The sequence below is a fragment of the Microcaecilia unicolor genome, chromosome 5 (genome assembly GCF_901765095.1).
Source record: "Microcaecilia unicolor chromosome 5, aMicUni1.1, whole genome shotgun sequence".
Classification (NCBI taxonomy): Eukaryota; Metazoa; Chordata; class Amphibia; order Gymnophiona; family Siphonopidae; genus Microcaecilia; species Microcaecilia unicolor.
Window position 1 is genome coordinate 255,893,928 of NC_044035.1, and position 27,399 is coordinate 255,921,326.

At 44.2% G+C, this 27,399-nt stretch overlaps 1 protein-coding gene across 1 annotated transcript in view; it reads left to right on the forward strand.

The window, feature by feature from the left end:
• Positions 1 to 27,399, forward strand: part of SPAG17 (sperm associated antigen 17) — a 994,731-nt gene that overhangs the window by 771,068 nt on the left and 196,264 nt on the right. The window contains exons 33-34 of the mRNA XM_030205033.1: positions 4,638 to 4,768; positions 5,250 to 5,377. Of these exons, the coding sequence (XP_030060893.1) occupies positions 4,638 to 4,768; positions 5,250 to 5,377 (259 nt within the window). The remainder of the gene's footprint in view (positions 1 to 4,637; positions 4,769 to 5,249; positions 5,378 to 27,399) is intronic.

Sequence of the window (27,399 nt, forward strand, 5' to 3'; positions counted from 1 at the left end):
CAAATAGTCCGGTTAGGATACACCCCAATCTGGAATCCAAACTTCCAAATTGTTGACCGGGAGCTCATTCTTACAGTTCCCAGCACAAACAGGTACTTGCAGAGGAACTCTCCGCCCGTCTGAAGTTCCAAGTGGTCGAACCCATTCCATCAGGGGAAGAAGGACTGGGATTCTATTCCAGGTACTTCCTTGTGCAAAAGAAAACAAGGGGGATGCGTCCCATCCTAGACCTAAGGGCCCTGAACAAATTTCTTGTCTGAGAAAAGTTCAGGATGGTTTCCCTAGGCACCCTTCTTCCCATGATTCAGGAAAACGATTGGCTATGCTCTCTCTCTGGACTTAAAGGATGCTTACATACACATCTGAATACTTCCAGCTCACAGGAAGTATCTTCGATTTCGGCTGGAAACACAGCACTTTCAGTACCTTGTACTGCCTTTGGTCTGGCGTCTGCACCCAGAGTGTTTACCAAATGCCTAGCTGTAGTTGCAGCGTCGCTACGCAGCCTGGAAGTGCATGTGTTTCCTTATCTCGACGATTGGCTGGTGAAGAGTACCTCGAAGGAGGGTGCTCTGGAGTCCATGCGAATGACTATTTGGATGCTAGAGCTACTGGGGTTCGTCATAAATTATCCCAAGTCCCATCTCACCCCAGTCCAAGCATTGGAATTCATTGGAGCCCTGTTGAACACTCAGACAGCTCGAGCTTATCTTCCCGAGACAAGGGCGGACAATCTTCTGTCCCTGGTGTCCACGGTTCGAGCATCTCACCAGGTCACGGCTCGACAGATGTTGAGACTTCTGGGGCACATGGCCTCCACAGTTCATGTCACGCCATGGCACATCTACATATGAGATCAGCTCAATGGACCCTAGCTTCCCAGTAGTTTCAAGCTGCGGGAGATCTAGAGGATGTCATCCAACTGTCCACCGGCTTTCGGAATTCTCTCCACTGGTGGACGATTTGATCCAGTTTGACCATGGGACGACCATTTCAAGTTCCTCAGCCACGAAAAGTACTGATGACGGATGCATCGCTGCTGTGTGTGAGTGGATTCCAGTACATCTCCTAGCCACTGTGTGTGTAAGTGGGTTCCAGTACAGTCTTCAGCCACTGTGTGGGTGTGAGTGGGTTCCAGTACAGCCTGCTGCTTCTGTATGCGAGTGGATTCCTGAGAAGCTGCTAGTTTCTATGTGTTCGTGGCCTGGCTGCTCTTAATCCTTGCTGCTTGACACGTTATCTCTCTGCCTACTCCAGTCCCAGTATATTTGCTGTATGTGAGAACCGCCTAGGCCAGCCTCGTAGCTGCTAGTCTGTGTTTGGTCTTTCATGGTTTCACTACGAATTAAGGGCTCACACCCCGAAACATAACAACCACCAATTCTGAACATACAGATCTGAGCAGTGTACAATACTAACAATTCCAAAACATTGTAACAATAAAAAGAACTCCAATAATAAAATAGGAAAGCAAGAGTACAAACTTGCATACTGTCAATATACATATAAATGGCCTTTTATAAAATACTGACTGGCATAAAAGTATGTGCATGAGATGATAACTTGTGCTTTGCTAGTAGGTATGTACAGAAGTGGAGTCTGGATGGAGCATAGGTTGAGTTTGCAAGTACACTCATAAATTATAAAATATGCTAATTTACACAATACTTGAATAATCTAGGTGCAGACATTTACATCTGCTTAAGGCAGGTATAACTATCCGTGCTTGGTGTGATTTCTGTTGATCATATTAGCATTTTATAAAGACTGTAGGTGCCTATAGTAGTATTCTAGAAGCTTTATTCTTGTTTTAGATGTCTGAAGACCGGCATTTAGATGTCCATATTGAATGGATGCCCAAATACCAATTTTATATACCCAGGATATGGATGTCTAAAACTACAGTACACCCATATGACAAAGGCACATGGTCTGGGCATGTTTTGGGTGGGACTAGAGAGGGCCAACTCCAGTTGCAAAAGGAGAAGAGGTGTCCATATCCAAAAAGATGGGCGTCTGTATTGAGACCTGGTGCTTGACACGTCCAGGTTACAAAGGCATGACCAAACTGAAATTACATTTCATTACTTAAATAGTACATATTCCTAGAAACAAACCACCAGTTTTACACACAGACTAGTGAACCTTTTACTGCCTTCCAAAAAACTTCTATCACAGTCAGTTATTTCTAACATTAATTTCTAGTTTAGTTGAAAATGTTAAAATCATCAGAGGGGAAACAGTTTATATGAGTAAAACCTGATTTTCATTAATGTGTGCTCTTACTACGCTTGGTTAAGCAACTAGCATGGCATTATCAGTGTAGTAGAGAGTAGTGCAGGCTTGCGCTACTGTCTTCTGCACTAGAATAAGGGCCTTTTGTAGTAAGAATGCCACATTACCTGCCAATAGTGTAGCCAAACTTACCGCCTCCTCTACGCTACTGACAGCCCAGTAATGCAGTATGATGATAGTGCTGGTGCAGGAGAACATCACCCGATCCTCCCCTCTACACCAATCTAATCCCCAGTGCATCACCTGAATCCTTCCCAACACCAACCCCTCGACAAGATCCCTCTCCCCCACCCCCAACGCCATCCCAAACCCCCTATGGCAGTCCCAATCAAATGGGGAGCCAGCACAACCATCTGGCCTCCTTCCTTAAATCCCACCCCTTACACTTTACAACTACCCACTGCCAGAGCCTTCCCCTCCCCAGGACTTACCCAGGGGTCAGCACTGGCATTATGACCCCTAGTGGCAGCCTCTCAGAACTACCACTAGGGGCCATCAGTTAAGTCCTAAGGGAAGGTCGGGGAGTGGGGGAATTGGACTAGTGTCAAGGGTTCAGGTGATGTCAGGGAAAGATTCGGGCGATGTCAGGGAGTGTCGTGGAGGGTTCAAGTGATACATCAGGAATCGGGTTGGTGTGATGATTCAGGGGGCCATAATATGCTTGTACCACCACAGACAGCAGTCATTCTGACAATTAGTGCCTGTGGTGAATTACATGCTTGGCCCATAGTGTGGGCCATTGGCGCCATCAGCTCAGGCATGTAATGTGGTGCCTGTTCAGTAGATGCAGGGCACACCCTCTCCATTTACTGCATCAGTTTTGCACTTACCGCACATTAATTTTTGGAGTAAACATGTGATAAGCGCAAAACTTACCACACTTTATTAAATGAACCTCTTAAGTTAGTCATGCAAGATGTTGAGAACAGTGAATTTGTATTGGTGCAAAAATGTTGGGTCACACTGTTTCTGTAGCCCATGAAATAAATATGGAAGTTTAAAGATTTTTAAGATTCTAAAATCAATTGCAATATTAGTTCTAATAAATTGCAGTTTCACAATATTTAAGCAATGCAATTTTTTTATATTTACCTAGTATAGATTGAGGTGATTGCCTGGGACCCCGCCCAGAACAAGAACATACCTGGTGCTTTATTTTCAACTCTAGGAAACCAAGGGAAAGAAATTCACACAAATACCACCAATACAAAAATAAATACAAAGGCCTTCGGGAGAGTGTGGGCCCCACTTAATGACTGTGAGTTCACCCAGAACTGTCTCACAATCCCTCAGGTCCTCTGCTCTTTTATTAAGAATGCATTAAGTCACAATCGTGGGACACAAACTTTGAAAAATCATTGGCTAGATTGTATTCAACATCTATCAGCATTCTAAAGAGCAAAGGTCAGACAGGTGCTAGCTATTTTGATAAATATCATTATCATTCCAATAAAGATTTTTAACAGTTATAGGAATACGGAACTAACATACATTATTCCATATTACATCTGCATGCTCAGATATATGCATATTTCTCTCTTACTTCCCTATTCCCTTCCAAACATGTGTGTTCTTAGTGACACTTCCCAACATCTGAACAAAACATTCATTACTTAAGCTTGCTGAAACTGTTAATTCAGCAAGTGTCAGCAATCTGTAACTAAGTTAAATGCATCTGTCCTGCTCTGTCTTAAAATTATGTTTCAAATTTTTAATGCTTAACTCTTGATATTCCCTTCTGAGCTGGGGGTGCTATCATTTTCATAATGCATCCTTAATATCATCAGAAGTAATCCATTGTTCTGAGCTATTAGTTGAAAAGTTTTTGAATGTTGTTCCCATCCAGATAAATTGGCATGCTGGTCCTCACCAGAATGCATTTCTAACACATATATGAATATAGCATAGATAGTTTAAATAAATGGATTTGTATTTACATTCAAGGCATGACAATAATAAAAATTATAAAGCTATTTTTTAAAATATAGCAATGTAATACAATAAAATATAATGGAGATAGATTTGAAACCTTGAACAGGGCTTGCAGGCCCACGGGAATAGCTGAAACCACATGGAGATTTCAAAATGAAATCCTTACACATTACTGGCCACCTGCAGCCTCATCTAGTCCTGCCCTTTTGAGGCATGGGCTTCTCATTTACAAAAGCAAATGCTTAGATACCTAGTAAAATTGTATGTAAATTGTTCTTAATACAACAAAAAAAAGGTCCAAATGAATACACAGTAAAGTCTAGAAATTGTGAGCTGATATTTGGAGGAACCTAGCTTGCTGTTTGATTTCTTTATCCAGAGACTAATGATCTATTGAATGCATACCCTAGGTTTTTTGTTATCAGTGAGGATGGATCAGGATTGGAACTCCTTCGGGAAAAAGAGGTGGAGGAATATATTGCTGCATGTTACTCAGATCCTGCCATTGCCATTATAAAGGAGCCCATCCCAGACTATCCAGGTAGAGAGAATTGGATTATTTTATTGGAGCTCTTTGTGTAGGTGGAGTAATTTAGGGGCTCTTTTACAATGCCACGATACAACTACCGCTATGTTGGCGTGCGCCAATCAGGCACTACCGCTGGGCTACCGTAGTAGCCCGGCAGTAGTGCCAGCCCCCTCTGTGTGCCATTTCCAGTAATCTGGCAGCACCATGCACCGCCCGGTTAGCACAGGAGCCCTTACCACCTCCTAAATAGATGACGGTAAGGGAAATGGCCAGAAAGCAAGTGGTTAACTTGCTGCATGGCCATTTCCTGTAAAACAAAATGCCTTTTACCTGCTGCGGTAAAAGGTGCCCACTTTTACCACAGTGTGGTAAAAGGGGCCCTTAATTTGCCATTATTCCTTATATAAGACCTATTCAGAACAAATGCTAAACAATAAGCCACTTGGGAGAATGCTTTATGAATTAAACTTGGCACTGTTTTTCTTTGAATCAGGTGTTCTTGGTATTACTGTCCTCCGACCTTTTACTGAAGTTTCTCAGTGGTGCATGAAGAAGGATCCAGAGGATATTATTCCTCCAAATCTCATGTCAAGAACCTGGGAGAATTTCCCTCCTGTTGAGGTAGAATAGTGTTTCGCTTTGCACAATGAGTATTTAAAGTCAATTGCTTGTCTTGCTGTTTGCCTATCTGTTGTTCAGCTATGCAAGGGCGTAGGCAGACCTGCCATTTTGGGTGGGCCTAGAGTTAACCTGGGTGGGCCCTTCTCATCCCCAACGCTACCCCTGTACATACATACAATATAGTGTTTTTTTTTTTAATGACCCGTCTGTCCGTTTCTCTCTGAACCCCCTCCCCCGGTCCTACCTCAGAGCCGTTGTCCGTCGCAATTCCTATAGGCATCCTGTGCCGGCCCTGCAGGCTTCTCTCTACCACATTCCCACCAAAAAAACAAGAAGTGACATCACTGAGGGCGGGACATGATAGAGAGAAGCCTGCAGGGCCGGTGCAGGATTCCACCGGCAGTAGCTCTGAGGGTGACTGGGAGGGGGGTAGAGAGACGGGCAGATGCCAGGCCACAAGTGAAGAGGGAGAGAGAGTAGTGAGGTGCTGCCACTGAAGAGTTTTGTGGGCCTCATGGGCTGCTGACTGGGTGGGCCTGAGGCAAGAATGGGTGGGCCTGTGCCCACCCAGGCCTACCCTTGGCTACGCCGCTGATAGATTAAAAAAATAGTTTGTTTTAATTTGCAACCTGAAGATTTATCAAAGCACCAATTTATTAAATTTTCTACTGAAGAGTTCTGGGAAGCTATTGTGGTTTTGCTTAATATATAATTTCCTGCTCTCAAACATTTTTTTTGTTGACCTTGGATTTCAGGCAGGCAGCAGGGGATGGACCAGATGACATACATTCAAGGGTAGTCAAAGAACTCAAGCATGAAATTGCTGATATGCTGTTAGTAATATGTAACCTGTTGTTAAAATCGTTTGTAGTACCTGAAGATTGGAGGGTGGCCAATGTCACGCCAATTTTTAACAAGGTTTCCAGGAGTGATCTGGGAAGTTACAGACCAGTAAGCCTGATGTTAGTGCCAGGCAAAAATAGTGGAAACTATTATGAAGAATAACATTTCGGAACACATAGACAATCATGGATTAATGGGACAGGGTCAGCATGGGTTCAGCCTCTCACCCTCCAGCGATAAATCAGCTCAAATGGGAAGAATCCAGTAGACTCCTGGGGTACTTTTCTGTATGCAAATAGTAGATAGGGCAAGTACTGTTCCCAGTCTCAGTCTCCCAACTCCACAAAAGTCTTTAACATATCTCTATATATAAAAGGCAAGACCAACGTTCTATGAAGCCTCCAGCCGGAAGTGTGAAGGGGGAGAGATATCCGGTTTCCCCATGAGTGTCTGCCCCGCCCTCGCTCTCTCTCTAACACAAACAGTGAAGGAAAACAGCAAAGCAGGAAATCAAATCGCTCTCTCTGTAACAATGAAGGACTCAGAGGGGGGAGGGAGAGAGAGCAGGGACACACACACTCCCACATGCACACAGAAGAAAACCTTGCTAGCCCCCGTTTCATTTGCATCAGAACGGGGCTTTTTACTAGTGCTTTAATATCCCATTAAATCTCTCATCAACCCATTAGTTTCAGGGTGATATGCGGTAGTACATACAGATTTCACTCCACAGTGTGCCCCACAGACTTTGGTCAGCTCAGACATAAACTGTGTCCCCTGGTCTGAGAGTATTTCTCATGGATATCCTACCCAGGAAAATATTTCTAACAGGGCTTCTATTAAGGATATCTGGTAGCAAAGTCCACCGCTGTCAATATATATCTTTTCCCAGTCCAGCTAGAGACAGCTAGAGGCCCCACTATATCCAGAGCTATCCTCTCAAATGGCTCACTGGTAATGGGCAAAGGTTTCAGGGGTGCTTGGGGGTGATCTTGGGTCTTACCCACTCTTTATAAATTTGGCACACTCTTTGGCACTCATCACAGGTTTGATAATAGTCAGCTACGGCTCAAGATACTCCCAGCAAGTAAAAGTTCTGGGTCAATTTAGTGCATGTGCGTGTCACCCCCTGATGTCCTGCTAATGGAATGTCTTGTACAATCTGTAAGAGTTGTTCTCTGTATGCTCTGGGCACTATAAGCTGTTTGCCTGTTAGGATCAGTGGGATCAGTCTCTCTATACAGCAAGCCCCCTTTCCATAGGATACGGTCTTTACAAGTCTTATTGGTTGGTTGGTTGACCAGCCCTTCTGTCTCAGGGCTTCCAGGTTAGGATCAGAGTGTTGTACTTCCTGAAAAGCATGTCTCTGTCCTAGATCAATATCCATATTTGGAAGGGTCTTCTGGTGATTCTGACAAATCAGAGTCAACAGTCTGCTCAACAGGTATGTCAGTTAAATCAGGCTGTTCCATACTCATGGCCCCAGTCACCTCTGGAACTGGTGCTTCTGGAAGCACTGGAGTGCCTCCTCCTGCTGCTTGGTCAACTGATTCCACCTGGACTGGCTCAAGATCTGGAACTGGAAAGGTGATCTCTCCTGCCTCCGCTTGTTGGGCCGCCCAGGCCTCACTACGGGTCATCATAGTGGAAATTCTGACTCCGCTATTGAGGGTAATGTTTATTGAACATATGTCGGTCCCACACAGCATTGGTACTGGCACATTTTTCATTATTCCTACTTCAATGTATCCAGGCTTGATACCCCAATCCAGGAATACTCGAGCAAAGGGTACAGTCTCTTGGTATCTATTGGCTAACATTACCTCGACAGTGCACCCTGGAAGAATAGCATCTTCTGGCACTAGCTCTGGTCATAATAAAGTCATGCTAGAGCCAGTGTCGACAAGTTCAGCCGCCTGGGTCTGATTCACAGTTACTGGGGTGCTATAGTGTTAAGGAAGCCAATCTGCTTCCTTGCTTGATGAATGACCTGTAACTTTTTGTGCTGCGGCAACTGAGTGGGCCTCCTTCGTGGGACTGGAGCTACCCACGAAAGCCTCCAGCTTTGGTGCAGGAATTGAAATGCTTTTTAGTGATTGGGATTATCTGGGCAATCCGCTTTGAAATGTCCTGTACTCCCACACTGGTAACAAGGGCGTTCATGCCTAAAGTCTTTAGGCTTTTGGGGAACATTGGCGATTTTGCTGACCGTCTCTGAAGTTACAGGGATATTTAACTTAGAGCCCTGGCTGCCCTTAGTTCCCTGCTACTGCGGATAAGGATAGCTTCTCTTTGCCAACTAGGGACGCTTAGCCATAAAGATGTCAGCCAACTCAGCCGCCTTCTCTGGAGTTCAGGGCTGGTGATCTTGAACATGTTCCCTCACCTCTGGACAACAACACTGAAGAAACTGTTCCAGGAACATCAGGTTTTGGCAGTCCTCCAGGGTTTTAACCTCAGCTCCACTGAGCCACTGCTGATGTTGGTATTTTAACTGGATCACAAACTCGCTGTGAGTATCATCCACCCCCATTAGCAAAGTCCGTAACTTTAGTCTGTAGGTCTCGGAGGTAATGGCATAACGGTTCAACAAAGCTTTGCATACCTCCTCAAACTGGGAGCATGGAGGAAAAACTTGGAGAAGGACTGTGGTTGGCTGCCGAGGGAATATCTGGGAATGGAGTGGATACTGTGCCGTTTATGGAAGAAAGAGTTTATAAACAGCTTGAGAATCTGAAGGTGGACAAAGCTATGGGGCTGGATGGGATACATCCCAGGATACCAAGTGAGCTCAGAGAGGTCCCGGCGGGACCTCTTAAAGATTTATTTAATAGATCTTTAGAGACGGGAGAGGTTCCTTGAGATTGGAGATGAGCAGATGTGACCCCTCTTCACAAAAGTGGAGACAGGCAATAAGTAGGAAACTACAGACCAGTCTCACGTCTGTGGTAGGAAAAATAATGGCGTCACTGCTGAAAGAAAGGATAGTTAACTTTCTAGAAGCCAATGGATTATAGGACCCGAGGCAACATGACTTTACCAAAGGAAAATCCTGCCAAAAGAATCTTATTGACTTCTTTGACTGGGTGACCAAAGAACTAGATGAAGGACATGCACTAGATGTAATCTACTTGGATTTCAGCAAAGCCTTTGATACGATCTCCCACAGAAGATTCGTGAATAAGCTGAAAGGGCTGAACTTGAACTGGATAGGAAACTGGTTGACCAGCAAGTGGCAGAGGGTGGTGGTAAATGGAATCCGCTCGGGGGAAAGGAAGGTGAACAGTGGAGTTGTTCAGGGGTCAGTGCTGGGACCAATTCTGTTTAATATATTAGTGGGAAATATTGCTGAAGAGTTGGAAGGAAAGGTTTGCCTTTTTGCGGACGACACGAAGATAGCCAATAGAGTGGATACCCCGGAGGGAGTAGAAACAATGAGAAGGGATCTCCAAACATTAGAAGAATGGTTGAGGGTCGGCAGTTAAAATTTAATAAACAACAAATGTGGAACCTCTCATAAATTTTTGCTATATATTTTTTACTTACTAAAATGTAGTGAATAGTTCTCAGATTGAAGTGCTGGTAAACATCCAAGGAGCCACGAATAGCACTGCATACCACCATCACTGCACTGCTGACCTCTGCCCTACCTAAACTTTTGATCACATATAATCAATTCTTATGCAGTAATATTCAAATGTTTATATAAAACACAGTCAACTTATCTGTAGGGCTGATTAGTCTTGTCAGTGCAAACTGATCTTGCTATCGCTCTTCAATTGTGGATTTTCCAGCTCTCCAACAAAATCCCTAAAATGATGTGCTCAGTCCGTGAAAATCTGTGAAAATCCTGAGCACATCATTTGGGGGATTTTGTTGGAGAGCTGGAAAATCCACAATTGAAGAGCTATAGCAAGAAGAATTCAGTTTGCACTGACAAGACTAATCAGCCCTACAAATAAATTGACTGTGTTTTATATGAACATTTGAATATTACAGCATAGAATGGATTATATGTGATCAAGAGTTTAGGTAGGGTGGAGGTCAACAGTGCAATGATGATTCAAACAATAATAGAACCAGGGGACCCAAGATGAAGCTAGAATATGGCAGATTTAAAACAAATAGGAGAAAGTTTTTCTTTACTCAGCGTGTAGTTGGACTCTGGAACTCGTTGCCGGAGAATATAGTGACAGCAGCTGGCCTTACGGAGTTTAAGGGGGGTTTGGACAGATTCGTGAAGGAAAAGACCATTGAACATTATTACATTTTTTTTTTGTTTGTTTTGCCGGGTTCTTGAAGCCTGGATTGGCCGCTGTCAGAGACAGGTTGCTGGGCTTGATGGACTCTTGGTCTTTTCCCAGTATGGCGGTGCTTATGTGCTTATATGCACTGCTATTCATTAGAGGAGATGGCTCCTTGGGTGTTGACCTGCACTCAAATCTAAGCACTATTCACTATATTTTAGCAAGTAAAAAATATAGTAAAAATTTATGAGAGGTTCCACATTTGTTGTTTAGTAAAAAATAGGGAACCAACTATTGATTGTACCCTAGCAGCATACTGAAAGTTAAAGTTTAATGCCAAGACGTGCAGAGTGATGCACTTGGGGTACAGAAACTCAAAAGAGAGATACCGAATATGAGGGGAGAGATTAGTAAGCTCGACTCACGAGAGAGACCTTGGGGTGTTGATGTCCGAGGATGTGAAGGTGAAGAAACAATGTGACAAGGCGACGACCATGGCCAGAAGGATGCTAGGCTGCATAGAGAGAGAGGTATAACCAGCAGAAGAAAGGAGGTGTTGTGATGTCCCTCAACAAGTCGTTGGTGAGGCCCCTCTTGGAGTATTGTATCCAGTTTTAGAGGCCGTATGTTGCTAAAGATGTAAAAGGACTGGAAGCAGTGCAAAGAAAAGCTACAAAAATGGTATGGGATTTGCATTGCAAACCGTACAAGACTTGCCGACCTGAACGTGTATATCTTGGAGGAAAGGAGAAACAGGGGTGACATGATACAGGCGTTCAAATATTTGAAAGGTATTTATCTGCAAACAAACCTTTTCTGGAGACAGGAAGGCGGTAGAACTAGAGGTCATGAATTGAGATTGAAGGGGGGCAGACTTGGGAGTAACATCAGGAAATATTTTTTCACAGAAAGGTTGGTGGATACATGGAATGCCCTCCCAAGCGAAGTGGTGGTGATGAAAACGGTAATGGAATTCAAACATGCGTGGGTTAAACACAAAGGAATCCTGTTTAGAAGGAATGGGTTGGAAAGCAAAACCAGTGCTGGGCAGACTTCTATGGCCTACGCCCTGATCGTGACTGAATAGATATGGATGGGCTGGAGTGTAAATTTTAAGGGGTTTCAACGTTAGCTTCAGAAATTTTAGTACAAGAACAGTGCTGGGCAGACTTCTACGATCTATGCCTTGAAACTGGCAAGGACAAATCAAACTCGGGTATACATATAAAATATCGCATACCATGTAAAATGAGTTTATCTTGTTGGGCAGAAGTGATGGACCGTACAAGTCTCTATCTTCCGTCATTTACTATGTTACTATCCAGCTCATTTTCGAAAGAGATTACCGGCCATCTTCCGACACAAATCGGAAGATGGCCGGTGGTCTCCTGAACCCAGCCAAATCAGTATAATCGAAAGCCGATTTTGGCCGGCTTCAACTGCTTTCCGTCGCGGAGCCGGCGAAATTTCAAGGGGGCGTATCGGTAGGTTAGTGAAGGCGGGATGGGGGCGTGCTCATGAGATGGCCGGCTTCTCACGATAATGGAAAAAAGAAAGCCAGCCTTGATGAGCATTTCGCCGGTTTTACTTGGTCCCTTTTTTTCACGACCAAACTTCAAAAAGGAGCCCCAGCTGACCAAATGACCACCGGAGGGAATCGGGAATGACCTCCCCTTACTCACCCAGTGGTCACCAATCCCCTCCCACCCAAAAAAAAAAAAATCCAATTGCTTGTCAGGGACTTCCTAAATCAAAACTATTTTTGCTCAGCTTTTTCAGTAGTACCAGTGGGATTTGAACTGGCTACCTCTGGATTACAAGACCAGTGCTCTAACCACTTGGCCACAGCTCCACTTAATTAGATGTCCCTCCCTTTTGATTATGCCCCTTCAGGTCTCTCTCAGCCAATCACAGACAGGGGTCTCTCTCAGCCACTCACAGACAGCTAAATGCGCTGTGATTGGCTGAGAGAGACCTGAAGGGGCATAATCAAAAGGGAGGGACATCTAAGTGTGGCCAAGTGGTTAGAGCACCAGTCTTGTAATCCAGAGGTGGCCGTCCAAAAAAGTGCACGTCAGGGACGTCTGTTTCTATTATGGCCGAAAACCAAAGCTGGCCATCTCTAAACCCGGCGATCTCAACATTTGACCTAAATGTTGAGATTTAGCCGGCCCCAACAATATTATCGAAAGAAAAGATGGCCGGCCATCTTTTTCAATAATACGGTTGGCTCCGCCCCGAAGATGGCCAGCCATATAGATGGCCGGCACCGTTCGATTATGCCCCTCTATGTCTCCATGGACAGTCCTTGGAATGCCTCAAGTGCTCTACCAGTGAGCATTCCTCCCACATAGCGCAGTCAGTCTTTCTGAGGAATCTTATTGAGGCGGGAAATTTTTTCAGATGCATTTAGATATCCATCTATATTTGCTTGGGCATCATCAAACTGCGCAAACAAGTTGGGCCCAATCCGTGCTGTGGATCCTACCTCCGAACTCAGTGCAGGAGTTGAGCAGGAGCTTTGGATATGGGTCAATTTCATTTCCAACTTCAGTTTCTGCAGCTGGAACTCACATTCGTCACGCTGCTGTTCCTGTCCTCTCACCGCTGTGGCTCTTCCCGTTCCTCTCATCGCTGTCGCTCTACCACGTAGATATGCTGGGTCTCAGTTGGTGTGGCATCCAGCTCTGCTATCTCACGGGCCTCTGCCCACAAGGAGTCTAGTCTCTCCCCAGGGAGAACTCAGCACAGGCCAGTCCTGCAGCTCTTCCCCGCTGAGGTCATCCAGTCGCTCTTGCATTAGGTCAGATATATCCGGTTTCTGAGGGCTGTTACCAGTTACCATCAGCACGCTGCTAATCTCCTAACACTACCAATAAAACTGAACAAGAAAGGGACCCTATTCACTGTGCTCCATGTCTGGAAGTTACAGGTTTAAAAAAAAAAATCTGAACCACTCAGTGGATGGTGACCCTCATGCCACACACTGACCCTGACAATCCCACCGCTGCCACAAAAAAGAAGGACAAGGGTCTGTCACGAAACACCTAGCACCTGCCTGGGGTTACCCTGCAGCCACCTGAAGGGTCAGCCCAGCACTGCCCAGATTTGCCTGCACTTGGGCTCATGCTCTATACTAGAATCCTCCACCCACCGACTGGGTCCTGCTTGCCTCTGGGCTAGCCTCCCTCTCTCAGGGTATTCTCTGGTGATTTCTAGGACACTGGGACCACACTCCAGGGGTCCCACAGTTCTCAGAAAGCACCCACAGACCCAAAAACACAAACCAGGATTCTTAGTCAGTCCAGGACAGCAGAGTCAATAAACTAAATAATGTTTATTGTCACAGAACTTGAACAGTGAAGAGAAAAAGGTGAAATCAGTAGAAAATAACAGGTAACAATATGGATCAATTATAAAACTATCTAAACATTTGTTTACTACCTGGGTAGTGCCTGGGGAGTTCAGGAACTGTAGCTGCTCATAGGTTATAAAATATAACTGCTCACAGGGCCTCAGTAAAGAGATCTTTCACTCTCCACTCCCTGGCTGAGACTGGGGAAAATCCAGTACCTTCAGGCTAGATTTGAAATCCAGGGCCAATCAGAGCTCCCAATGGTACTGCAGATTACCTTTCCATAAGCCAGAACTGGAAGAGAGAAAGTATTTTTTTCTGCCACAGCTTTAAAACTCAAAACCAGTGCCATCTGCTGGCCAATTAAGAGAAATACACTTCATAAAATAATACAGTTTTTATGCTCAGAAACCCACTGTTTTGTCAGAGTAAGTAATAGGAGGATGTGACAAAATGGCATCGTGAGGATCAAGGATGAAGGAGAGGAATATGTAGAAGCTGGTAAGGATAATGCTGAACTGTTTAACAATTATTTCTGTTTTGTGTTTACGGATGAAAGGCCAAGGGTAGGACTGCAGAAAACAAATGCTAATGGGATGTTTGGTAGATCAGGATCAATTCTCAGAAGACTGTGTTCACGAGGAGCTAGCTAAACTAAAAACAGACAACGTGATGGGACCTGATGGAATACATCTGAGAGTACTCAAGTAATTTGGAGAAGTTCTAGCGGATCTGTTGTCTGACCTTTTCAATGCTTCCTTAGAGTCTGGAGTAGTCCTGAAGGACTGCAGAAGGGTGGATGTGGTCTCTCTGCACAAGAGTGGAGGTAAGGATGAGGTTGGGAATTACAGACCTGTTAGTCTGACCTCAGTGGTGACTAAACTAATGGAATCACTTCTAAAGTGGAGGATTGTGAAGTTTTTAGAATCAAATAGACTGCAGGACCTGAGGCAGCATGGATTCACTAGAGGCAGGTCTTGTCAGGCAAATCTGTTTGATTTCTTTGACTGAGTGACCAAATATTTGGATATGGAAGGGGCGTTAAATGTGGTATACTTGGATATTAACAAAGCCTTTGACATGACTCAGCACAGGCAACTAATAATAAACTGAGTGCCCTCATTATGGGCACTAAAGTGACTGACTGGTTTAAAAACTGGTTAAGTGAAAGGAGACAAAGGGTAATGGTAAATGGAGCTTGCTCCAAGGAATAGGATGTTATTAGTGGTGTACCGCAGGGATCAGTCCTTGGGCCAGTTCTTTTTAACATATTTGTGAGTGATATTGTGGAAGGACTGTCTGGTAAGGTTTGTCTCTTTGTGGACGATACCAAACTCTGTAATTGGGTAGACACCTCAGAGGGTATGGATAGCATGTAGAGGGATCTTGCGAAGCTTGATGAATGGTCCAGCAATTGGCAACTCAGATTTAATGCTAAAAAAATGCAGGGTCACACTTAGGTTGCAAAAATCCAAGAGAACAGTATAAAATAATGAAAGAAGAGCGTGACTTGGGGGCGATTGTGTCTGATGATCTCAAGGTGGCCAAATAGATAGAACAGGCAATGGTCAAAGCCAGAAGGATGCTCAGGTGCATAGATTGGCCAGCAGGAAAAAATAGGTGATAGTGCCCTTGTATAAGTCTCTTGTGAGACCCCATTTAGAATACTGTGTGCAATTCTGGAGACTGAAACTGTGAAAAGATATAAACAGGATGGAGTCAGTCCAGAGGGCGGCTACAAAATTGGTCAGTTGTCATAAAGCTTATGGGGACAGACTTAAGGATCTCAATAAGTATACACTGGAAGAAAGGTGAGAGAGAGGGGATATGATAGAGACATTTAAATACCTCTGTGGCATTAATGTACAGGAGGTGAGCCTCTTTCAAATGAAGGAAAACTCTGGAATGAGAGGACACAGGATGAAGTTAAGAGGTGTTAGGCTCAGGAGTAATCTAAGGCAATACATTTTAATGGAAAGGGCGGTGGACGCGTGAAATTGCCTCCCAGTAGAGGTGGTGAAGATGAGGACTGTGTCTGACAGTGGGCATGTGGGATCTCTTAGGGAAAGGAGGAGATAGTGGTTGCTGCGTATGGGCAGACTAGATGAGCCATTTGGCTCTTATCTGCTGTCATGTTTCTATGTTTCTATCACATCAATATAGCTCATTCACCATAGCACCAATCATCTCAGAAAATCTTATAGACAAAAAAGTATTGGAGAAAAAATAACCTCAGTAGAAAAATAGTTCACAACCTTTTCATAGAGCTTAATAGTTGTAACTTCATTAATCACTGGTCAAAAAAGCTGAATTTTTCTAGAAAATAAGAGCTCAAAAACCCTAGTAGTCACCCAAACACTATTGTGCTATTGCTCTTCAAAATAATAACTTAGATAACTATTCTTCAGCATTCAAAGCTGACACATCTTTATTCCTCTTCTCCACTATTTTTGTCTATAAGATTTTTTAAGATGATTGGTGCTATGATGAATGAGCTCTATTGATATATTAGTAGTGTGCTCAGCACTATTATTGTGAGTAGATTTTTGTATACTGTTTAGCTGTACATCCTACATTTTATGTGCTGAATTTAGAATAAAGTTAGTCATAACTATCAGGGCAACTGAACTAGAGAAGTGTCATTACATGACATGAAAATAACAAGAAGGAACCTCATAGAGTGGAAGACTACAATTTGGGAGGATGCTTTTTGGAACTATTATAGTTTACCTAAACTTTTAAATGGAAATAATTAACTTTAAGCAATATTAGAAATATGAAACCATGTGCATCTCCAGCGCTGCATACGTCTAGTAGCACTATAGAAACGATAAGTAGTAGTAGTAAAGGAAAACACTTTGGTTTAATGACACTTTTAGGTTTGTCCTAACCTTAGTGGTAATAGAACGGCAGCCACTACTACTATGTAATTTATATGGCCCAAATAGAGGTAGAAAGAAATTTTTCACGCAGGTTACCCAAAAAATTCATGTACAGGGGGAAATACCAATACTGTTAAGGGGGGGAGATATGAATGATGTGATAGACCCCGAAATGGATAGATCCCAACCAACGGAGAGAGAATTGGCTAGAACAGAAAGGGGTGTTGAAAGACTGTGCACTGCTCTGGACTTGGTAGACATATGAAGGACATTATATCCTATAGAGAAGGATTTTATGCATATCTCCCGTGCCCACTCAACAATGTCTAGATTATGTGTTAATATCAAGGGAACTGTTGACTAAGGTAGAAGAAGCGCAAATAGGGCCGATAATGATCTCAGATCATACCTGGGTAAAAGTCCAAATGGGTGTAGGGGGAAACAATTCTACACATAAGATCTGGAGATTTCCAGCATTCCTATACAAAGATTACCAATTCCAGAAGCACTTACTAGACAAATGGAATGAATATAAGACAAATAATGAAGTGCATAGCACTGACCTGGTTCTTTTTTGGGAAACAGCAAAAGCTGTGCTGAGAGGAGAAACAATTTCTTATGTAGCTTTTAAGAATAAAACCAGAGATAGGGAAATACTTAGATTAGAAAGGCGGGTGACAACACTACTACTACTACTTGTCATTTCTATAGCGCTACTAGACGTACGCAGCACTGTACACTTGAACATGAAGAGACAGCCCCTGCTCGACAGAGCTTACAATCTAATTAGGACAGACAAAAAGGACAAACAAGAAATAAGGGAATATTAAATTGAGGATGATAAAATAAGGATTCTGAACAAGTGAATAAGGGTTAGGAATTAAAAGCAGCATCAAAAAGGTGGGCTTTTAGCTTAGATTTGAAGAAGGCCATATCTATATCTAGATAGATAGATAGATAGATAGATAGATAGATAGATAGATAGATAGATAGATGGCCTGTGTAAAATGCAACTCACTTGCATACCTACTTCTGACTCTTTATGATCTGAGGCAAGTTACTTAACACTTCATTTACTCATGTACAAACTTAGATTGTAAGATTCTGTGGCTAAGAACACATCTACTGTATCTAAATGTAATTCTTCTTTAGCTGACATTCATCTTTTACTTGCCTGCTCACAAGCTAGGCCAACTGCACTGGCTGCCATGTTACAGCACCTGTGACTTACCTACTAGTACATAAGTACATAAGTACATAAGTAGTGCCATACTGGGAAAGACCAAAGGTCCATCTAGCCCAGCATCCTGTCACCGACAGTGGCCAATCCAGGTCAAGGGCACCTGGCACGCTCCCCAAACGTAAAAACATTCCAGACAAGTTATACCTAAAAATGAGGAATTTTTCCAGTCCATTTAATAGCGGTCTATGGACTTGTCCTTTAGGAATCTATCTAACCCCTTTTTAAACTCCGTCAAGCTAACCGCCCGTACCACGTTCTCCGGCAATGAATTCCAGAGTCTAATTACACGTTGGGTGAAGAAAAATTTTCTCCGATTCGTTTTAAATTTACCACACTGTAGCTTCAACTCATGCCCTCTAGAGCTTTACTTTGCTTTTCTACAGACATTCTGGTAGCAAGAAGAGGGTGAGAAGGTGGCTTATCACTTCAACAACTCCCTCCCTCTCCCCAAGCCTAAATTAAAGAGATGTACGGGAGCGGAATCCCCTCCAGGGCTGCAGGGATCCCACAGGGATGAACCTGGTTCGCAGGGATCCTGCAAGGATGGACCCAGGTCTTGCGGGGGCCCTGCAGAGGTCTTGCGGGGGCCCTGCAGATATGCACAGCAATCTGAGCTTTGCCTCTCCTCCCCTGAGCCGCAGGGTGCCCTCCCAGCACACACCTCAAGCCACCCCGGTGGTCCAGTGTCAGGAGGCAATATGGGAGAGAACACTCATTGCGAATTAAGGGACAGCTGTTAGAGGCGCAACAAACCTTGAATGAGCTAATACATCAAAGGCACCAAAAATCAAACATATATTATAAATACCAACTCTACCGCTTTGCTAATAAAAGTGGGAGAATGTTGGCCAGATTGGCGAATAAAAAAGCCGAAATACGTAAAATACTCACACTAATAGATGAGAGAGGAAATAGGGTGCATACTGATGGGGAGATTAACACAGTCCTGAAGCTCCATTTTGAAAAGTTGTATGGGGAACAACCTGGAATGACACTGCCTAGCACAGCTGACCCCATCAGAGTTAGAAAAGTTAAATGAGCCCATAATAAGTGAGGAGGTAGAATGAGTGATTAAACAAAGCCGACTGGGTAAAGCCCCTGGACTGGCTGGTCTGAGGCATGAATTCTACAAATTAATGTGTAATGAAATTAGCACACTATTGGCAGAAATCTTTAATATCGCAATACAACAAGAGTGCCTGCCACCCCATCTTAATGTAGCTCAAATTAATGCCCTCCCAAAACCCGGTAAACCCGTGAACTGCGTTGAATCATACTGCCCAATCTCCTTGTTGAACGCTGAGGCTAAGCTGCTAGCGAAGATCTTGGCAAATAGGCTCTCTAGGAGCATTTCTTCCCTGGTATTGGAACCACAGGTAGGATTCATTAGTGGGAGAGTAATCACTAAGAACATGCGGAGGATACTTACGGCACTAGACACGGTACACCAGGAGCAAACGCCAGCTCTCCTAATAAGCTTTGACGCAGAGAAGGCGTTTAACAGGGTGGATTGGGGGTTTCTTTTTGAAATATTAAAAGCATACTGCATTATGGGATTTTTTAGCCGGGCAATAAAAACCCTGTACAATGAACCCAAAGCTCAAATTTTTGTTAATGGAGTGTTATCAGAGTGGTTCCCCATGCAGAGAGGAACAAGGCAAGGCTGTCCCCTATCACCATTACTTTTTGTCCTCACACTTGACCCACTACTAAAGGAACTTCAAAGTAATGTAGATGTACAAGGGGTACCAGTCAGGGATATAGTATTTAAGACTGCTGCTTTTGCAGATGATTTGCTAGTATTGATAACAAATCCTCATCACTCCTTACCATACCTTATGGAAAGCTTAACGGAATATGGTGACTTCTTGGGATTTAAACTAAATCTGTTTAAATCAGAAGCACTAGCTAGTACTGAAGCACTCCGGAATGAATGGGGGGATGAATTTCCACTGCGTTGGGCCCGAGGGGCATTTCGTGTCACGTCTGTGGCCGTGACCACCCTCATGCTTACCCTGTTTCTGGGAGTCAGTGGCTGTGCTGGCTTCTGCTTGTCTCTGTCTCTGTGTCTGTCTCTGTCTTAGTTTCTCTCTGGCTCTGTGTGCTGAGTGCCCTACTGAACCTCACCTGTGTGGGCTATGCCTCTTCCAAGATGGCTGCCGACTCCTCTATGCCAGTATCCAAGATGGCTCCCGCTGTTCCTTCCTGTGGGCTGACTTCTCTGTGTGTCAAGCCTCTGTTTAGAGGCAAGGAGATTGCTGCAGCTGTGCCTCTGGTGTTGAAAGACTTTATTAATCACTTAGAGCCTGCAGCCCTTGCCTTTGCATTTCGTCTAAGGGCCCTGGTATGTAGAGTGCTCTGTAATCAAAAACAGCGAAGATGACGCATAAAAAAGAAAAAAAGGAAAAAAAGGAAAAAAATCCCCAAAATAAAAAAGGAACAGTGGAAAATAAAAAAATAAAAAGTAAAAAATGCAAAATACACAATTGGAAAAAAGAACTATAAAAAACAAAACTATAGGTGAAATAGAAAAAATCAAAAAAAGGAGGACGACACAAGCATAATGAAAAAAACTAAATGAATTTATTGAGGTGATATGACTCGACACAGCTGTGTTTCGGCCCAACTGGCCTGCATCAGGAGTCGTTATAGAAGACTCTGGCTAAAAAAATATATATGTCTCACTGGAATAGCTGCAAAACAGCTTAGCGTTTTTATTTTCCACTGTTCCTTTTTTATTTTGGGGATTTTTTTCCTTTTTTTCTTTTTATGCGTCATCTTCGCTGTTTTTGATTACTGTTGTTGTTTGCGGAGATAGGTTTCTTCTGTATTTTTGATGATGATGATGTAGAGTGCTCTGTACACTGCTACATTGTTTGCTCTGTGTGAGTTTCTATGTTTGACTAGCTAGCTTGGGCACAGCTTTGCTTGTTAGCCTGTGTACAGCTTTGCTAGTTCTCTGTGTATGTTCCTAGTGTATGACTAGCTAGCTTGGGCACAGCTTTGCTTGTTAGCCTGTGTACAGCTTTACTAGTTTTCCTGAGATTGCTCTGTGTATGTTCCTAGTGTTTGACTAGCTAGCTTGGGCACAGCTTTGCTTGTTAGCCTGTGTACAGCTTTACTAGTTCTCCTGAGATTGCTCTGTGTATGTTCCTAGGGTATGACTTGTTAGCTTGGGCACAGCTTTGCTTGTTAGCCTGTGTACAACTTTATTAGTTCTCCTGAGATTGCTCTGTGTATGTTCCTAGTGTATGACTTGTTAGCTTGGGCACAGCTTTGCTTTGTCAGCCTGTGTACAGCTTTCCTGTGTTTGCTTAGTGTATGTTTCTTGTGTATGACTGGTTTGCTTGGGCATAGCTTTCCTATTAGCTTGTGTACAGTTTACTAGTCTTCTTGTGTTTAGCCTGCTGGTTTTTCCCGTGTGTGTTTTCTTTTGCTTCTGGAGCTCCAGCCCTTGTTCAGTCTGTTGCCAGTACTCCTTGATACTGAAGCTCCAGCCATAGTTTTGTCCCTTGACCTGACCATTGCTTTAAACCTGCCTACTGCCGGAACCCGGGCATTCCCTGCCTGTCTGCCTTGCTTTCGTCTAGGTGCCTGGGGGCACTCCTGGATCCTCATTCCTGCTGTTCCTGCTTGCAAGTTCCAGTTCCGGGTTTTCCTGTAAGTCCTGCCGGCTGCCCGAACCTGAGGGCTCAACCCTCGGGGAAAGGTGGCTAAGCGTAGGTGAAGCCTAGGTCCAGTGTGTTCCTGTCCAGCGGGTTTCTCTCCTGTATGTTCCAGTCCAGTGGGGCCACTCCAGTGTGTTCCAGTCCAGCGGGCTCCACTCCAGTGCGCACCCGTCCGGTGCGTTCCAGTTCCGTGTATTCCTGTGTAGAACTCCAGTCCGGGGTTCCGGTCCAGTCTTGTCTCGTCTCTACCTTGAAGGTGATCTTGCCTGCCACTGCCGCTCCACGGTAGTGGCCCAAGGACTCACGAACCCAGTGCTCCCGGGGAAGAAGCCTGACAGTATGCCGAGGTCCTCGAGAACGCGACATTTCGATACTTAGGTATCCAATTGCCAATGAATACGACTCAAATATATGATCTCAATGTGTCTAAACTGCTTATGGACACGAAGAATCAATTACTAGAGTGGGCGGTGCTCCCCCTGTCTCTTTTGGGAAGGATTCACCTCTATCGTATGATAATATTCCCACGTTGGTTATATGTCCTGCAGTCTCTCCCTATACGTCTCTTAAGGCGGGATTTGGTAGCCCTTCGAAAGATAGTAATTTGTTGGGCAGGGAAGAAACCAAAGTTGAAATGGCAGCATTTGGTGGGAGCACAAAATAAGGGAGGATTAGGACTGCCGGACCTATGCCTCTGTAACCAGGCATGTTTGTTACGGCATTTGAGAGACTGGGTCTTGGGAACAGACACGTATACTGATCTGGCCATGGAATGGGCATATTTTAGCCCATGGCATCTAAACTACTTGTTGCATGTTCCGCAAAGGCAAATTCCAGACAGAGTACAACATAGTATATTGCTTAGGCTCTTATGGCATTTACAGTATGGCGAGAGTTGCTCCTACACTGGGGCCAGAACCCGCTCAGCAGCGTGCTGTTACCACTACAAGGGAATGCTGGTTTCACACCGGGAGGGGAGAATGTAGTATTTCGAACACTTCAGAGGCAGGGGATAACATTGTTGGAACATCTTATTCAGGCAGATGGGACATTATTACCAAGAAATGATTTCATGCAACAATGCTCGAGCGGCCTAGCAGCAAGTATGGCCTATTGTCAACTGGCCCACTATGTACATGCACTACCACAGGAAAGTCTCTCGTTGGATTTCGGAAGAGAAATTAGAGACTTTTTAAAGGGGGATGTGGTGGGACAAGTATCGGTGTCCTGGTTTTAAAAAGCACTAAAGAAACGCCAACCCCCTAGGAATGTGCAAGAGGTAGCCATGTGGAGCCAGGAAATGCAAAGACAGATCCCTGCACATATCTTGTTGACATCGTTGGTGGGAATGACACGAGTTGTATATAGTGCAGAACTTCAGGAATGCCAGTTCAGAGTGGTGCATCTGTATATACATACCTGTAGCAGGTATTCTCCGAGGACAGCAGGCTAATTGTTCTCACTGATGGGTTGATGTCTGACAGCAGCCCCAGGTCCGGAAATCTTCCTAGCAACAAAGCTTGCTAGAGCCCTCATGCGCACGAGTGCAAACACCGCGCATGCGCGACCGTCTTCCCGCCCGTCGCGCGAACGTGCCCCTTAGTCAACTTACAAAGCAAGACAAGGGAAGAGACAACTCCAAAGGGGAGGTGGGCGGGTTGGTGAGCCTGCTGTCCTCGGAGAATACCTGCTACAGGTATGTATCTTTCGCTTTCTCCGAGGACAAGCAGGCTGCTTGTTCTCACTGATGAGGTATTCCTAGCCCCCAGGCTCAAGCAAAACAACAAACAGGGTCAATTGGGCCTTGCAATGGCGAGAACATAACATAGATTGACCTGAAAACATAAAAAAACTAACTGAGAGTGCAGCCTGGAACAGAACAGAACAAAAATGGGCATAGGGGGGTGGAGTTGGATTCTAGACCCCAAGCAGATTCTGCAGCACCGACTGCCCAAACCGACTGTCGTGTCGGGTATCCTGCTGAAGGCAGTAATAAGATGTGAATGTGTGGACAGATGACCACGTCGCAGCCTTGCAAATCTATAGTGGCTGACTTCAAGTGGGCCACTGACGCTGCCATGGCTCGAACACTATGAGCCGTGACATGACCCTCAAGAGTCAACCCAGCTTGGGCGTAAGTGAAGGATATGCAATCTGCTAGCCAATTTGAAATGGTGCGTTTCCCAACAGCCATTCCCTTATTTCATGTTGACGGTCTGCATTTTCCATATGGGTGGTATATTGGTGTATTAGGTTCTGCCCAGTGTAATATTTATGGTACAGTAAGGTTCTGAGTGTGTTTTTGCACAAAGTTGTGCATAGTGTTTTGCAGTTGAGCGATTGTGGTTAGTGTATGCTTTGAGCAACCACTTTATTCTTTGACATATGATACATATCAACTATCTAAATTTAATAAAAGGTATTAATTGTGACTTTTATTTTTATTTATTTATTTTTTCTGTGTGTTATCAGACAATTATGGATTTAAGCTCCACCCCTGTCCCCACCCCCTAACCCCGCCCCCTTTAGCCTCCCCAAACAGTTGGGCCACCAACCGCCTATGTGTACTGCCATCCTGCAACCAATCAAAAGAAAAGACTTAAAAAAACTGAAACCAGGAGGACTGAACTCTGGACTGGGATTTATAGGGGGGGGGGGTTGCTTTTGCTGTGGTTTCTTTTTCTTTTTGAAACTGCCTAGGATATTGCCTAAGTGAATGGAGCTGTGATAGGGAAGGAGAAGAGAAGAATAAACAAACTTGAACTAAAAACTATGTTGCCTGGAAAGACTGGATGCATGGACTACTGGATTGGGATTGCTGAAAATCCTGGAGTTTTGGAAACTCAGAAAGGAGGATTACTGGCGAGCCGGCCACCACCCCAGAGGGATTGCGACCGGGTTATTATACAATGTGTACATTACAACTCTGTCCCAACACAGGGGGTTGATCTCTTCAAATTAATCTATATAGCGCAAAAACAATATAAAAGATACTTTTGTCAAAGTCTGAACTAGCCAAAATCTTTTAATGGTAAAGAAGCATGAGGAGGAAAAAGCCTCAAGAAGCTCCCAGCGTATTATGGCTGAGGGAGCAGGACTGCTTCATCACTGGCTCAAAAAACCTCCTCTATAGAATGATATTATGCCTCTCAAAATTTAGCAAAAATGAATTAAGCCAAAACAAAATTCAGTTTGTCGGATCAGTAACTTGCTCAATAATGTAAACAGAAAGAGTTCTATGCAGCGGCAATTAGCAAAAAACTTAGCTTTCTTAGGCTTCCTCTTTCAGTGCTTTCTTTTACACAACCACGACCGTGACCTACGATGGCCAGCGTTTCATTAGTGTAGTGAAAAAGAATAACGCATCAGTTCACAATTAATAAAACAGAGCTTAGCTGTCTCTTGAACTATTCTGAATCCTTGCAATGCCTAACATAATACCTCCACACGTATCTTTGCAGGGGAGGAAGACAAAAACCCAACAAAATGGCCCCTCTGTATATAGCTACGTCAGACGCTATGTGAGCATGGCAGCCAATCATAGTAATTCCTTAAAGGGATACGCCATATCCTCCTACAACACGTGGCTCGAAAATTATTTCATTCATTTTAATCTATTTATATGTTATACTCTTCCTTTTATTTTTTGTTTTTTTGTCATTTTGTTTTATCAAAAGAAATGGCACCACTCTACTTTCCTGTTCAATCCTTCGGGAGTTAAAGATTTTAATTGAAAAATCCAGCGCTGCTCACTTTGGAGGAGCATACGCCTTCTATCACTTCCAGTACGATTAGCTGGTGTCACTAACTGCTGTAACACAAAACATTTTAGCAGGGAGAATGGATGTTGCATATTGTCACAATGGCTGGCTAGAGGTGAGGTAGATTTCTTAGTTCTGATTGCATTTTTATGTTCTGTCAGGCGAGTGTATAGGGGATGCGTTGTTTGTCCACATATAGTTTATTGCAAGGACATACAATGCAATAAACCACATGATCTGACTTACATGTAGTATTCACTCTAAGATGGTACACTCGGGCTGTACAAGGATGTGTGAACTTATCTATTTCCAGCACTAAGGGACACATGTTACAATCATTGCATCTTTTATGTCCTGTAAACACTCGTGCCTCCAAGCTACTCACTGGCAATAGAGAGGGGCTTAGTAACTCTTTTAAATTCTTAGAGCGACTATAAGCAATCAGAAATCATTGGGGGATATTGAGAACTCTCCCGATTTTTTCAGACACCGAGGATTGGAGGGTGGCCCATGTAAAGCCAATATTTAAAAAAGGTTCCAGAGGGGATCCAGGAAATTATAGACCACTGAGCCTGACGTCGGTGCCAGGCAAAATGGTAGAGACTGTTACAAAGAACAAAATTACAGAGCATATTCAAAAGCATGAATTAATGACACAAACCCAACATGGATTTAGTGAAGGGAAATCTTGCCTCACCAATCTATTACATTTCTTTGAAGGGGTGAACAAACATGTGGTTAACGGCAAGCTGGTTGATATTTTTTTTTTGTTACATTTGTACCCCACGCTTTCCCACTCATGGCAGGCTCAATGCGGCTTACATGGGGCAATGGAGGGTTAAGTGACTTGCCCAGAGTCACAAGGAGCTGCCTGTGCATGAAGTGGGAATCAAACTCAGTTCCCCAGGACCAAAGTCCACGGCAAGCTGGTTGATATTGAGGGGCATAATCGAACGGGGCACCCAAGTTTTCATGAGGGCGTCCTCACAGGACGTCCCCACGAAGGGGCGTGGAAACCTGTATTATCAGAACAAGATGGGCGTCCATCTTTCGTTTCGATAATACGGTTGGTAATGCCCAAATCTCAACATTTAGGTCGACCTTAGAGATGGTCAATCTAAATGTTGAGATGGTTGACCTTAGAGATGGTCATCCCCGGTTTTCAGAATTAATGGAAACTGAGGACGCCCATCTCAAAAACGACCAAATCCAAGTCATTTGGTCGTGGGAGGAGCCAGCATTCGTAGTGCACTGATCCACCTGACATGCCAGGACACCAACTGAGCACCCTAGGGGGCACTGCAGTGAACTAACTGATACACTAACTGAACGGAAAAAGCCCTTCCCTTACCAATCCCTTAGCGATTCGGAAAGGAACAGGCATGCATGAAGGAAATCGCATGCAAATGAGTTGCTTGCTGTTAGCTCATTTGCACACGATTTCCTTCCTAAGGAGGGAAGCCAGTGCAGAGCAGCCAAGCGTTATGCGTGGCTGCTCTGCGCATGCCAAAGACGGCTTCATACACGCAGACAAGCTGCGTGTATAATAGCCGTCTACAACCTTAAATAAATTGCTATCTACAACCTTAAAAAAACACAAGTCCAGGTGAAAACGTCCAAGTGCTCGTCAGGGAAGTTTTTTTTTTTGAGTATGGGTGAAGGATGTCCAGGTGTTAGGCGCCTTCACTATGACTCCATCCCTGTGACGGGCAGTTGAGGACATCCAAAATGTGGATGTTTCTGTGAGAAGGACATCCATGCCTTTGCTATGCCTCCTACACCCCCTTTATTTATTTATTTGGATTTTGGATCACAAGTAGCAACAGTGGGATTTGAAGTGGCCACCTCTGGATTGCAAGACCAGTCCTCTAACCACTAGGCCACTCCTCCACTCCACTCCCTTGAAATTTGGCTGTCCCTGTGGGGGGGGAGGGCAGTTGAGGACATCCAAAATGTTTGAAAGAAGGACGTCCACGCCTTCGCTATGCCTCCGCTGACACACACACAATCTCCCCCCCCCCCC